This window comes from Tenrec ecaudatus, chromosome 9, assembly GCF_050624435.1.
Source record: "Tenrec ecaudatus isolate mTenEca1 chromosome 9, mTenEca1.hap1, whole genome shotgun sequence".
NCBI classification, from domain to species: domain Eukaryota; kingdom Metazoa; phylum Chordata; class Mammalia; order Afrosoricida; family Tenrecidae; genus Tenrec; species Tenrec ecaudatus.
Window position 1 is genome coordinate 155,842,599 of NC_134538.1, and position 14,866 is coordinate 155,857,464.

At 52.3% G+C, this 14,866-nt stretch overlaps 1 protein-coding gene across 1 annotated transcript in view; it reads right to left on the reverse strand.

Annotated features, from left to right (window-relative positions):
- The window catches only part of DGKI (diacylglycerol kinase iota), a 184,346-nt gene that overhangs the window by 23,094 nt on the left and 146,386 nt on the right, over window positions 1-14,866 (reverse strand). The window contains exon 23 of the mRNA XM_075557402.1: window positions 656-735. Coding sequence (XP_075413517.1) covers window positions 656-735 — 80 coding nt within the window. The remainder of the gene's footprint in view (window positions 1-655; window positions 736-14,866) is intronic.

Here is a 14,866-nt window from a genome sequence, read left to right on the forward strand (position 1 = left end):
TCGGAATGGACTTGACGGCAGTGCGTTTCTGTTCTGCCCTGACCCTGAGCAGTCCTGTCCCAGGACCTCCACCTCTGGGGAGCACAGCAGGTCCAGGGGGGAGAAACCGCTCTGGGGTTCACTAGTGAAATGCTCAGCTGCTAGACGGAAAGTTGGTGGTTCAAACCCTGCCCTTCCCACCCCTCCCACCCTACAGTAGTACAACGGCCTGGAGATCTCTTCCATAAAGACTACAGCCTGGACAACCCCAGGGACATATCTACTCTACGACATGGACTCTCCATGAGTTGGAGTGGAGGCCACAGTATCCCACAAAGGGGGAGGGGGGCGACCCAGTGGCCTGTGCTCAAAGGACAAAAGCCAAGCCCCTGCCGTCCAGTTGATTCTGATTCGCACAGCGACCCTGTAGGACAGGGTAGAATGGCCTCACAGGGTTGCTTGTGGCAGCAGTGTGCCACGTACTCCGCTTAGTGGGTTTGAACCACCAACCTCCCGGGGAGGGCCCCATGCATAGTGGCGGCACCACCAGGGTTCCTTGGCTTAAAGACCTGGCTGCCGCATTTCCACTTGCTTCCACTGGCAGAGTTGCCCGGTTGCTGGTTGCTGGTGGGAAGGAAAGGCGGAGGAGAAGGCCAGTCGGATGGAAGGCACTCACCTCTTGCAGCCGGTCTATGTACATGCGGCACGTGTCCAAGTCACAGTCTCCGCGCACGACAAGAATGCCCAGAGGGATGGCTGGGGGCAAGGAAAGAGAAACGGCTCAGATGGGGGCTTGGCAGGTCACCGGCCACGTCGGCCTACTTCTTGGGATTGAAAACAAAGTCCAGAAACTGCAGTGTGTGGGGGGCGGGGGGGGCTTGCTGTATCATCTTGTGGACATAAGCGCCCTCTCCTAAGCCTCCCTCCTCAGCAGCACCCCTGCTGTCTGCCCCTGGCCTCCTGGCCGCCTTTGATTCTGGCCCTGTGGAGTGTTGGGGACAGGGACTCTGCAGGGCCAGAGAGCTGCTTCTCACCAGCTGGTCATTTGCAATGTGCAGCATGGGGGTGTGGTTCCCAGGACTCAGGCAGTCGGGATTCAGGATGCTTAGGCCCTTCCCTCGGGGATGTTGAGATACAGCTTGGGAGTGCAACCTCTTGACAATCTGCAAGGCTTCCCATCTCTGTGAGACTCTAGCTGGCTGAGACACTGTTGCCACCTGCTGTCAGATGGCAGAACTATAGGCGTGGAGTCTTCAATGCAACAGCTGTACATTGTGAAGTTTGGAAGGCTCCCATCTTAAAAGCCATCTGACTTCAAGGCCCGTGTGGCAGCAGGAGCTGAATTAGGCATGGGGTCGCTGGGTGATGGAGAGCACTAATGCATGTGGCCGCTAACTAAAAGACACCCGGCAAAAAAAGAGGCCAAATCTATGGTTTCAGGTGCTATTGAGTCTGCTCCAACCCACAGTGACCTTATGCAGAACAGGACAACACACCGCCCGGTCCTGCACCATCCTCACCATTGTGCCTCTGCCTGACTCCCCTGTTGCAGCCACTGTGTCAATCCATCTCGTTGTCGTGGCCCCTCTACTTTACCAAACAATGATGTCCTGCTCCAGGGGCTGGACTCTCCTGACAACATGTCCAAAGTCCAAAGACGGAAGACCAAGTCGCACCATCCTTGCCTCTAAGGAGCACTCTGGCTGTGCTTCTTCCAACACAGATCAGTTTGTCCTTTTAGAATTCCACAGTCCTTCTAATACTCTTCGCTAACACCATAAGCATTTGAATTATGGTGCCGGCGAAGAATAGTTTCACAGAAACATTCAAAAGCTTGAAGTTGACCAAGTAGGGTAGCCAACTGGTGATGCGTGGTCACAGAGAGCCTGAGAGGGCCCTCCCGAGGGCCCTTGCCATCCCCCACCCCTGGGTTCACGGGTCTGCTTTTAAAGCCTCATCAATGATAAAATGGTTCTGAACACACAAAGTAACCGGGCTTTAAAAACTAGAATGCAGAATAAGACAGGTGTTGAATTCATGGAAGGGAATTGTGAGTTCAACAAGTGGGAGGAAAGGTGAACGGGGGATGAACAAGGGAATGATCAGGGTGATGGGGAGCTGGGGGAAGCCCCAGACCCCTGAGTGTAGTCCTGTGAAAATGGAAGGGGAGAAGGGTGAATGAATTCCTGCTGGGGGTAAGGGTGAGGGTGGGCTTCACACTTTCTGAAGAACATAGGGCCAGGCTGGAGGAGCGAAGGTGGTCCAGAGACGGTGGCAGAAGAGTTTGTGTCTCAGAACACGCTTCCAGATTGGTTTCTCTTCTTCAGCCCTAACTAGGACACCTAATCACCACCTGCACCTCAGCCTTAGGGCCTGCAGCCCTGCAGACATAGGGCTGGAAAGCACCTGGTGGACTAGTGCTGAGCGCGCAGGTGAGGCTGGGCTCCCCAGCAGGGAGACCAGCTTGTTCACCTGGATATCCTCAGCTTTGCTGCCTGGGACTACACCTACCAGAAGGAGGAAGACAGGCTGAGAACCTGTGGACATCTGAGGGTGAAAGTGTAACTGCAGTCTCAGCAGGCAAAGAAAAGAGGGTCTGGAATCAGTATTATCCGTGGGAAGAGGTTGTGCCTTAGACTAAAGTCTCTGAGCCCATCCTGACATAAAGGAACCGGAGAAAGATGGAGCTGGTTGCTCCCGAGGGTCTGCCATCTCGGGAACCCAAGGCAGAGAGTACCAACGAGGCAGATTCAACTAGAGGGTGGTGGGTTTTCGGTGGGTGGTGGTGATACAATGGTAAGTGTCTGGACGATAACCAAAGGGCTGGTGATTTAAACCCACCCAGTGACTCCCTGATCAATAGGTAACACCATGATGAACGGAGAAAAGACAGAAGTTGACCAGGACCTGGTCTGGCTTGGCTTCATAATCAGGCTCATGGAAGCAGCAGTCGAGCGGTCAAAGACACATTGCATCGGGTCAGTCTGCTGAGCAAGGTCTCTTCAAAGCGTTGAAAAGCAAGGAGGTTACTTTGAAGATTAAGGTGCAGCTGACCTTCCATGCCAAGCCATGGTAATTGCGAATCGCCCGTCTCAGATGCAGGTGACAGGTGGGCACTGAATATGGAAGGCCAAAGAAGAATGGATGCATTTGGACGATAGTGCAGGTGAGGAATACCGGGAGAACCAACACATCTGTCTGGGAAGAAATGCAGCCAGAATGCTCCTTAGAGGCCAGGACGGTGAAACACTGTCTCGGGTTCTTTGGACATGCTGTCGGGAGAGACCAGTGCCGGGAGAAGGGCATCGTGCTTGGTAAAGACAGCAGAGGGCAGTGAAAAGGAGGACGGCCCTCGACAAGACAGACGGACACGGTGGCTGCAACAACGGGCTCAGGCACAGGGACAATTGTGGGGACAGGGCGGGGCGGGGCGGTGTTTCCTTCTCTTGCAGGGTGGGGGGGGTCGCTATGGGTCAGAACCGACTTGATGTCACCTGATGACAACAAAAGCAACCGTGACTTCCTGGAGGGGGGAAAGCCTAGGCATCCGACTCCATAAAGTTAATAGCCAAGAAAGCCCTCCGGGCAGTTCTACTCCATTCCCTGCGGGCGGGCGGCTCTGCGTGGACAAGGACCCAGCAACGCCCACCAGCCACACTCTGGACGTAAAGCAGCGAGAGGACCAGCGGGGAGCCTCCAGCAGTATACTCAACCACCTCCGGTTTCAATATAAACAGAAGCACTGCCAATCTTCAAAGGAAATGGAAGGGAAATTCAATTAAGCAATCCCCTTTAAAGTACTTACTAAAGCCATCATTCTCAGCTAGATACTAAGTAGATCCCAATAAGGCCCACGCCAAGGAGAAAGAGTGGAAAATGGGTTTTAATACCCGATGAATTAAAACACATAAAGCTAGACTACAGGCGAGGGCTGTGGAGGTGGGATCCAGCTGTGATGAGCAGGAGAGCCGCAGCTGGATCCAGCTGAGGCACAGTTCCGCTAGATTTCGAAGGTGCAAGGCAGAGAAATGGCATGTAACCCGTAGGTACCAATGTGCTTGACCATCTAGAATATTTTCATCTAGGAGGGATATAGGGGTCTGGATGGCCCAGTGGTGAAGCAGCTGGACAACCAGAAGGTTAGAGGTTCAAACCCTCTAACTGCGCTAAAGAAGAAAGATGGGGTAGTTTGCTTCCACAAACATTCAACCCCTGCCAAAACAACAACAAAACCCACAGTATAGAGTCCATTTCCACTCATAACAACCCTACAGGAAAGAGTAGAATTGCTCACAGCGTTTTAACTCTACAAAAACCAGTGGCCACATCCTCCCTCTGTGGAGCGGCTGGTGGGTTCAAACCACCCATGTGTTGGCTAGCAGGGGAGCGCTCTGACCACTGGGTTCCCTATGTGTACGGATTATAGCCTTGGGAAGTCTATGGGGCAGTTCTCCTCTGATATGTATAGGTAAACACACACCCGAACTTCAGAACGTTTATGGAAAAAGGACAGTAAGAGATAATGGAGTTTTCCCATGAACTTTAGGAAGCCCCCTTGTGTATGTGTGCATATGTTTATATACGTATTTAAATGCCAACCCAAACACTATAGAGCCTTCATATCTTATAGAAGTTCTGAAATTTTCTAAATCTATCCTATTAAACATGCTGGGTCGCCAAATGTACGCCTTAAGTCTGTGGCTTCAATCAAATGGTGGTAAATTTCCAATCAATCAATGGAAGGACAGAAGCCTCCATCTGCCCTCGGCCATCATGAAAGTCACACATCCACAGCATCACATCTCTCTGCAGGCTGCACAAATGACTTCCTCGGTTTTAACCAAGACCCAGTAACCGGCCTTTTGACCTGGGCAAACGCTTCACTGTCCTTGACCTTGTCCAGTCACCTGATTTGGGGCTCAGAGATATGACTGGACTCCTGGAAGCATCGATCAACATGGACCCTACATAATCGAGCTTCCAGTGCCAGGGGGTCAACTGGAATCTAGCAATTCTAAGAAGGCAGTGAAGAACCGCCTGGTTTCCGGGTGAAGATGGAAGACTGAAGACATTTACTTCTCTCTCCCCAGGAATGCAGCTACACTTCTTAACTGAATGTTAGGAAGACCTAGTAAGCCACAAACACGAGGAGAAATGGGGAGACGAGCATCGTAGCAAAGGAGGCGGATGGGAAGCTGGGAACTGGCTTGGCGCATCTAGAAAGGGCGGTCTCCAACCGCGGTTAGGCCAGGTAAGAGCTGACACAAGACCCTCAGAAGACTTGCACACTGGCAGCTCGAGGCCCTGGACGAAAGATGTGGCAAGTCCTGGGGATTCCGGTGGGAAATTAGGTAGTAGGCTCGGAGCTGAGCAGGTCTAAGAGATTCGAGGTTCAAGTTCACCCAGGGATACCTCCCATGAAGTGACTCAACTTCCAAACAATGGGCCACAGAAAACCCTGTAGAGACTGCTCGCCCACGACACATGGGAAAGCCTTTCAAACCCACCAACCGTTCCACAGGAGAGAGAAAGACCTTCCACATTGGCGACAGCCTTGGAAACCCTCTGGGCCACCTGCTCACTGTCTGTCCTTCAAGGTCGCTGTGAGTGGGATCAGCTGGGAGGCAATAGTCAGATGGGTGCGAGGTTGGATCACTCAATCAGCCCTGGCCGGTGGAGACTGATCTTGTGATCCTAGACTGACTCCCACGGATCCCTCTCTGAAGAGGAGAAAGCAGGTGGGCGCTGCACTGGAGATTCGCCAACCTCGTGCAGAATGCAGAGGCCCCCGGGGTGTCCCCAAAGCCGACATTCAGAACCCTATCTTGTTGGCAAGCGACTGACAACGCTCCTTTGGGGAAAGCCTATAAAACCACAGGAGAAAATGCGTGAGCATGGGGACAGGCCCATTCCCGATGTGCGTCAGGCCGGAGGATGAATCAGTTTGAGCAGAGACTCCATGCGGTGGAATGGGTGCTTCCGTTGCGTGGTGGCTTGCGGACACGCGGCTCGTGGAATCTTCCTTCACTCTGTGCCTTGCCTATGCTTTCTAACTCAGACTCCTGCCCACCCCCCGAGGAAAACGTGCTTTCCGAGGCTTCTTGGTATTTGGGAGTGGACACCTCACCGTCCTCTGAAGGCCTGGTGCACCACGAACCGCCGGCCTCATTTGCATAGAGCTGTAGACCTTTGCGATGCCGTGGCTATTTTCGCACCTGCGGGCGCCGGAGCTTCATCGTGTCAATGAAAACCCCTTGCAGCTAACCCTTAAATGAACTGAGTTTTAACATGTTCCAAGTTGGCACTCCTACCAGCAAAAGAGATGGTGGAGTTTGCTGGTGATCGACAGCCCCTAAGCAAGTCACACAAGCAATTACTTCCCCCCAGCCCACCGTGGAGCAGTGCTCCGCTCCCCTCACAGGCTCACCCAGACCCTATGGATTCCCTGTCCCGGTTTCAGTTTGCTGGGATGTCTCCTAATCGAGAGGGTGATTAAATTAATTGGTTGGAAATGCCATGATACACTTCACATGAGCATGCTCAGGGTTTTATGTTTGACATCAAATGCCAGCAGGTCATACTGATTAATGATGTCTTCTTGACTTGACGTTGGGACTACACGCACTCATTAGGGTAATGCAGGCCAAGTGGTGCATAAATTAACACTGCTCTGCTTCAGCAAGTTCCGCCTCTTCTACCTGAAAGTAACTTCTCTGTAGACCCACACTCACAGAAATGAGGTCAACAGACACTTCAGAAAACCAAGCTTCGCCACCAAGGCCATGAGGACTCTGGGGAGAGGGAAGGCAGGAGCCCCCAACTTCTTGGTGAACCTGGGGATGGGGTGGAGAGGGAGAACCGACCCAGGTATCTCGAAAGACTTGGTGTTCTAAGGAAATTTGAAAAATATCCTCTTACGATCAGGAAGCAGACCAGGCAAATGAAACTTAAAAAAATCATTTCCTCAGATGGCTTTAACTGGTTGGAGAAAAACATAAAGCCCTTGGGGATCCCAAAGGTGAGCCAGGAGAGGCCCTCTCCACTTGCATCTGGGCATGTGCTGGAGTTGGAAAGGCCCTGGAAGGGAGGATGGAATGGAAAGCTGAGGTTGGCACAGAGGCAGACGCTGCCATGAACCCCAGAAATCCATCCCGGGCACAGCAAACGGGGCCTACGCTCATTGTGGCAGCCCTGTGTCCACTCATCTACTTGAGAGCCTTCCTCTCTCTCTAGGCTCTCTACTTTACCAAGTCCGATGGCCTTCTCCTGACAACATGTCCCAGGTCACGAGACAAACCAGCGTTCTGTTCCCTGCCGATGCGACGTAAGAGTGGCCAAGCACCATCTGTCCACAGAGGATCCTGGTCATGCTGCGTTGACGCCAAACACATTTCTGCGGAGCTTCCAGAGGAAGATGGACTTGAGGTCCAGGGGCTGGCCATCGACTCCCTAACCTCAGCCAATGGAAGCCCTACGGGCCACGGGACCAGGCAGGGTTTGGCTGTGTTGTTCTTGAGGTTCCTGTGAGCTGGGGGTCTAGAGAGTGGCAGCCCAGGCCAACAGCTCTCTACCAGCAGGGCCTGGCCGTCGCCAAAGCAGGTAAAGGAAAAGAGTCCTCCAAGCCCCTGAGCAGGCAGCCGGTCAGCACAGCAGCCACCGAGGACCCCAAGTCCACGTGAAACTGCTCAGGGGGCAGGGGGTGGGGGAAGATTCACAGCAGCTCTGGCACCTGCTGGAGGTAGTGTGAGTGCTTGACACAGACTCCTGCTGGAGAGGAAGGACTGAGAGCTCAGCATCTTCAAAGAGGAAGGCTTTAATTACCTGCCACATTTGCTATCCCCATGCAGTGCCCGTGAAAACAGAATCACAGCTAACTGGATCCATTTACCTAGTCAAACAACACACACACACACACACACACACACACACACACACACTTTCTAGGAGGTCATTAAAGGAGGGTGTGAAATCGCAGGGAAGGCTCCTCGGAAAGCACAGGGGTTGCAAAGATGGGATTTCCAGCTCTCTTCTCTCTTTCTCTCTCTCTCTCTCTCTCTCTCTCTCTCTCTCTCTCTCTCTCTCTCTCTCTCTCTCTCTCTCTCTCTCTTTCTCCCTGCACACACACAGCTTATTGCAGCTAAACAAAGATCCTCATTTCCTGCAGAGAATGATCCATATAACCACGGGAGAAGATTGAAGAGGACAGGAAAGGGCAGGGGACAATATGGTGGTTGTGGTGGTCATCAGCGGTCATGGAGGTGGTGGAGTGCCATCAAGTCAGTTTTCTACTCAGAGGTCCATCCCTCGTGGCAGAATAATGTGGCCCCGAGGCAAACCACCAGCTCCAGCTCTGTCTCCCACCGAGGCTCTGGGTAAGTCTTGGTAGGTTCAAATCACCAACTTTGCACGTAGCAGCTGAGCACTGAATGGTTACAGATCATAACCCCAGAAGCAATGTACTGTATTTAACACGATTCTGACCCGAAATGTTTCAAACTAGAACTCTCTGTAAGCCTCAATTTTGGATTTATCAGTTCAATCAATACTGTTTATTCAAAAATCCACCATAAACCTCTCCATCGTTGGTATGAGATTGGCAGCCTGGAAAAGTAAAGGGCTCTGAGTTTTCCATGGAGAGAAGTGCTCGGATAGAATCAGCAAATAATATCTGAAAAAATCAACATTTTCCATCTCCTTACCTAGAGCACTCACACTGTTTGGGAAGTCAAAGGGACAATGGGCATCAGGGACTAAAGTAAAATCAAGGACCAGATGGAGGGAGGGGACTGCAGGACGTAAAACTCAAGGGAAGCCCTGCTAGAGTAGGGCAGACCTCTGAGTGATGTCTCTCTCTCTTCCAAGGGACTGTGGTCCATTTTGCTTCATTAGCTCTGAATAGGTCGAGGTTGCCTGGGAAGGACAATTCGTCCTTGGTGGCTGATGCTAATTTAACAGAATGAGCAGGCAAACGTTCAGTTCCTTCCCCCACACTCCCACAGGCCACGGGCATTTCCCAACAACCTGCCTTTATAAGCTGTCCACTGCCGACCTGGCTCCCACCAGGGGCAACCACTGGACACGTTGGCATTCAAAGCAGTCCTCGCGCCCTTTGAATCCCACACCTCACCTTGTTCAGCCCGGGCCCGTGGACGGGTTCACAGCCTCTGGTGTCTCTGAGTCAGGAGGACCCCAGTTGGGAGTTGGGAGTTTAGAGGCTTGAGCGCAGCTGGGGACTCGCCACCCTGACTTCAGAGTGTCGCCCAGGAGATGGACTTACCCCGAGTTGCCTTTCCTGCACTCCATGCAAGGGTGACAGTTCTCAAGTGGGCTTTCCAGAAAGGACTCCGTTGCGTAGACATCTGAGTTTCAAGCTAGGACTGAAAAGTCTACTTTTGATCATGGTAGTGTGCTAACTAGAAGCCACCCGGAGGCCGTGCGGTGCACTGTAACCTCCCCGTAAACGTGTGCGGCACTTAAGAATTGGGACTGGGTCCTCCTGCCCTTATTTTCCAATTCACTTGGCGAGCATAGGATTGCACCGACATACAGGGAACTGAGCCCGGTGGTGTCTTAGGTGCAGAGCCTTTCTGGGACCGAGGAGTCGGGCAGAAACTACGGAGTGGAGCTCCGCTCCTGCTCTCGTGAAACTGCTGGGGTGTGAGGGGGAGGCAAAGACACGGCTGTAATCTCCAGTGGAGCAGGGTGGGGGAGGGGTGGAGATGTGGGCAGAGAGGAACCGGGGGTGGTTAGGACCCAGAGGAGCTGCACAAATCCAGGGGCAGAAGGTCTGCTCTGGAGGTAGGCTCTTAAGTGAAGAAAATGAGACCCTTCGACGACGACGAGAGCCAGGAGCCTGTCCTCTGAGGCGCAGCCACTGAACTCTCCGGTCAGAGGCAAGGAGGGATGGGAATTGAGGACACATGGAAACACGCAGTCCAAGGGACTCATGGACCAGATGGACTTGAATAGATTGGAGGAATGTGTGGAGTGAACTAAAAATATATATATTTTAAAAAGAAAAAGACCAAGGGAGTAAGGGAAGAGTTTTCCAGATGAAAGGGATGGTCCAAGTCTTAGATCATCCTTAGGCTCTCAGAGCCCAAGGCACGGGATGCAAGTCCGCTGATAGTCAGGTAGGTGGGTGCCGTGGAACCAGTGAGGTGGAGGCCAGAGGCTCGGACTTCTTACGCTAACGGTAGAGAGACAATAAGAAGATTACAAACAACAACAAAAGCGTTTCAGCGGGAGATGATCATTTCAGATCCATGATTTGGGGCGATCACCAGCAGTGGCAGCAAAGACTAAGTGAGGAAAGGCCAGGTGAGGAAGACTAAGTGAGGGCAGGCCAGGTGAGGGGCAGGAAAGGGAGCCTGAAAGCCGCTCTGATCTGACTCACTGCCATCAGGTCGAGGCCAACTCGCAGCGACCCTATAGGGGGGGACAGAACTGGCCCGTGAGTTTCTGAGACTGTAACTCTTTATGGGATTAGGAAGCCCCTCTTTCTCCCAAAGCTCGGCTGGTAGTTTTGAACTGCTGACCTTGGGTATCACAGCATTGCCTGTAACCACCGGGCCACTAGAGCTCCTCTGCTATGAACTATGTCCCACCCCACCCCCTCCACACACAAAAAGCTGAAGTCCCCCTAAGCCCCCGGAACCTGACTGTGACCTTGTTTGGAAATAGGGTCTTTGGGGATGCTATCAGGGAGGTTAGCAGGAGGTCACACTGGAGCAGGGGAGGTCTTAACCAATCTTGTGAAAGAGGAGCAGAGGCAACATACAGAGAGGAACACGCAGGAGGGTGCCATACCGGAGGGATGTGGCTGTAAACCAAGGATGGCCAGGAGCCAGCAAGAGCGGAACAAAAAATAATCATCTCCAAAGGCCTTTGGAAACCATGGCCCCACTGCCACCTCGATTCCAGACACAGGGCCCCCAGACTCAAGAGAGGATATACACCGCTGCTCTTCTGAGCCACCCGGTGTGTGGCTTTAGTTACAGCAGCCCTGGGGATGAGTGCAGATGCTGGTGCAGTCGGTGAGGTGGTTAATGGGGAAGGTGCTCAATAAAGTCGTGGCAGGGAAGACAAGAGGGAGAGATGTGTGACAGATGGGAGTCGGGTCAGAGAAGCAACTCGGTGATCAGTCAGATGGTGGGACAAAAAACAAAGACGCTCAGTATGACCACTGCAGCTCCCACCTCTCAGGCACCTGCGGCCGCCACAGTGGACTGTGGCCTGCTGAGCCCCAGGAGGGACAGAGGGACAGAAGAGGTGGCAGAGGGAGCTCATGAGCCTATCAAATGCAGTAGCCTTTGGGTTGATGGAGGATAAGGACCTCGCATCAAATGGCTGGCCAAGGCGGTGGAAAGTTTCAGAGTGAGGCCAGCTTCAGGGGGGACCTGGGGAAAGACAATCCCAAAGGCTGGGGAAGGGCAGAGGCTGGGGCACCCATCCGTGACCAAGACTACAACTCGGCAGGAAGTGATCGCTCGGCAGTGGTGCAGCCTCCGCTGTGTAAACGCCCAAGTCCTCGGCATTCAGGGCATGGCCAGTGGAAAAGCAGATGTCAGGCGGGACCGCTCAGGGAGGGTGGAGTGACGGCGCCTTGCTTGTGAACAAAGGTGGAAGGAGGCAGATGGCGAACGGGGCCCCATCGTGGCCACGCCCATCAAGCTGGCAGAGCCTTGCCTTCTGCCTACTGCTGATGGGTTGGGTTCATGGGCTTCCCGGGATGCTCCAGGAGGAAGTGGGAACTCCAGGCCCGGATGGCTTGCTCTTCTGATACATAGTCAAAGACAAAAAAGGTCCAGATCAAACGACCCCAGGGACTGTCATCATCTCCAGCTTCCTATGCAAGCTCGGTGGGAGGAATGCCATTTCACTGAAGATGCTTCATGCCACACGGACTCTCTCTGGGAAGTAGAGATGGTTAAACACCCAACTCAAACCCACCGAGAGGCCTTTCAGAGGTCTGCTTCCAAAAGCCCACAGCTGCTACGGAGCAGTCCTTGCCCGCAACACTGGGCATCGGTGAGTCAGAATTAACTAAAAGCAACTCACAAGAACAACAAATGCCACGTGTGAAGGAATTCGAGTACAATCAGAGGCTTCCCATTATTCCCTGGAGTTCACTCCCAGGCTTGGGGATCCGCTTGGCAAAGGGCTTTGGGAAAGAGGACAGTTCTATCCCAGGACATTTTTTCAAACTTCTCTGCCACAGGGCAGAGCCACAGCTGGCAACTGCCTGCGTGCCAGGGCTCAGGTCTTTGGGAACAAGAACATCAACACTGAACTTGGACTTTGGAGTCTTGGCTACATGGCCTGGCCCGCCCAATGCATGTGACCATCAAGATGATGCCAACGATTCCGACTTCCTGGAGCCTCTGGGGCTGACTGGATGTACTCCAGCAACAAAGGCCCGGACATGATCTTTCCAACTTAAACCAAAATTATCTCTTGGAGCTTTCTTCCAACCAAACAACGGTTTTGCCAAATTGGGGTGGGGGTGGGGTGGATGCTGCCTTGAGCACTGTGCTCTTTCAGGAACTATCTATTTCTATGGGATCAGAGTGATAAGCAAAACTCAAAAGACTGGGTAGGAGTCTTTGGGGGCAGTGAGTTTATGGTCACGAGGAAGGATCAACTCAGAGAAGGAGAGTGAGGATGGTCACCACTCGAAGAAGGTCGCCAGTGTCACTGGGCTGCCAGATCTGTCTTGGAAGAAGTGCCGCCACAGTGCTCCTTAGAGGTGAGGATGGTGGCATTGGTCTCAGTCTCACGTAATTTGGACCTGTCATCAGGAGTGACCAGTCCCTGGAGAATGACATCATTGTTGGTAAAGCAAAGGGGCTGCATAGAGAGAGGCCCCAGATGAGATGGGGTGGCCTGGTGGCTGCCACAGTGGACTCAGACAAGAACCATTGTGAGGACGGTGTGGGACCGGCGGTGTTTTGTACGGTTGCCCATAGGCTCGCTGTGAGTCAGACCAACCCATGGCACTGAACAACGGCATGTTCTGCCCTGTATGTTCTCCACAACAACTAGACGAAATTAAACACAGTGAGACATGGTCAGTGTTCCAGAGTAGAGATTCATAGCCATGTCCAAAATGTGGATCAATACTCCAAATAATGATTAGACGCGCCGGTCCACAATTCTTCCCAATTTCAGGACCACGTCTACATCGATGCTCACGGAAGCAGCAGTCAAGGGATCACACAAAGTGTTGCATTGGGTCAATCTGTTTCTCTAGACTTTTTAAAGTGTTGAAAAGCAAGGAGGTTCCTTTGAGGACTGAGGTGAGCCGGATTCAAGCCATGGTATTGTCAGTCACTTCATAAGCATGGACATAAAGTTGGACATTAAATACGGAAGACCAAAGAAATCTCAATTCATTGAACCATGGTCTTGAAGACCATTGAAGATCCCATGGACTGCCAAAAGAGCAAACAGGTACAGCCAGAATGCTCCTTAGAAGCAAGGATGGCACGACCCTGGCTGTGTATTTGGGACATGTTTTTCCATAGAGACCAGTTCCTGAGGAAAGCCAGCATGCTTGGTAAAGTAGAGGGGCAGCGGAAAAGGGGGAGGCCCTCAAGGAGATGGATCAGCACCGTGGCTGCCACAGCGGACTCCCACATAAACAGCTGTGAAGCTGGCACAGGCCCGGGCGGTGTTTTATCCCATTATCCATGGGGTTGCTGAGTTGAAACAGAGTCAACAGGACCTAACAACACTGTCTGCTGAAGTTGGGTTGCTGGCTAACTGCAAGGTCAGCAGTTTGAAACCACCAGCCGCTCCGTGGGAGAATGAAAGGGCTTTCTATTCCCGTAAAGAGTCAACAGTCACAGGGACAGTCAGGCAGCTCTACCCTGTGCTACAGGGTCTCAGCATCGACTCAATGGCAATGACCTTGGTTTTATCATTTAAAAGAGTGTCTAAAATGTCTGGCTCTCAGTCCGTGGGGATGAGTTGATTTTATAAATGAGTGATTTATTTGGTCTGTGATCCCAGAACCGTTTCCAATCCTGGTTTAGACATAACCAGCCCAAACTGGATTCTAATCCCCTCCAGACCAAGCTCCTCCTTTTGTCTTTGAAGGTTTTAAGCGGACGGTCAGCTGGAGGACACTAAGTGGACATCATGTCAGTAAGAGGTCTTCTGGGCACCGGTTTTGATGGACAGCACATGTGGTGCCCGCCCTGGTGGACAGACGCATCTGTTTGCAGCCGCTGGCTCCTGGTGATATTTTTTCCATTGGCGTGTCTGACCTTAGACGCCTAAGAACTACCATGTGATTCAAAAGTGCAGCGTAAGCTAACGGCAGAAGGAAAGAGCAGCCAGGTTCCACTGGTTAGCATTCAGTTTGGGCAGCCATTATCTTAGACAGGAAATTCATGTCCATACAACTCTCTTGGAATGAGGAAGAAGACAAATCTTTAAAAACTGCTGACCCTTTGCCTCGATGAGGTGATTGCACACTTGCTCACAACCCGTTTTACTGGCAGGAGCTAACGACTTATTTACATACCTCATTGGCTGTCTGTTTGTCTGTCTGCTGTCATTAGTATAGATTTAAGGAGTTTGTTGCTGGGTTTTTTTTTTCCCTTTTCCTTTGAAACAAAGCCTCTTTCTGTTTATGTTCTACCTCTCAAGCTGAACAGACTTCTCTCCTCTTGCAAGTCAGACACCCCCACCGTCTTGAGGGTCCACAAGACGTCTGAAATTCATCAGCAAGTTGGGGGCTGGGCATGGGGCTGGCAAGGACTCATAGCCCTCTGCTTTTGTCCCGGGGCAGCGCCATGAGGGGAGAAGGGACTGGTTGCAAGATTTGCAGGCGAGGGCTGCCCGCTTTGAGTGCTGGAATAAGCTAAGCCGTGAAAAGGAC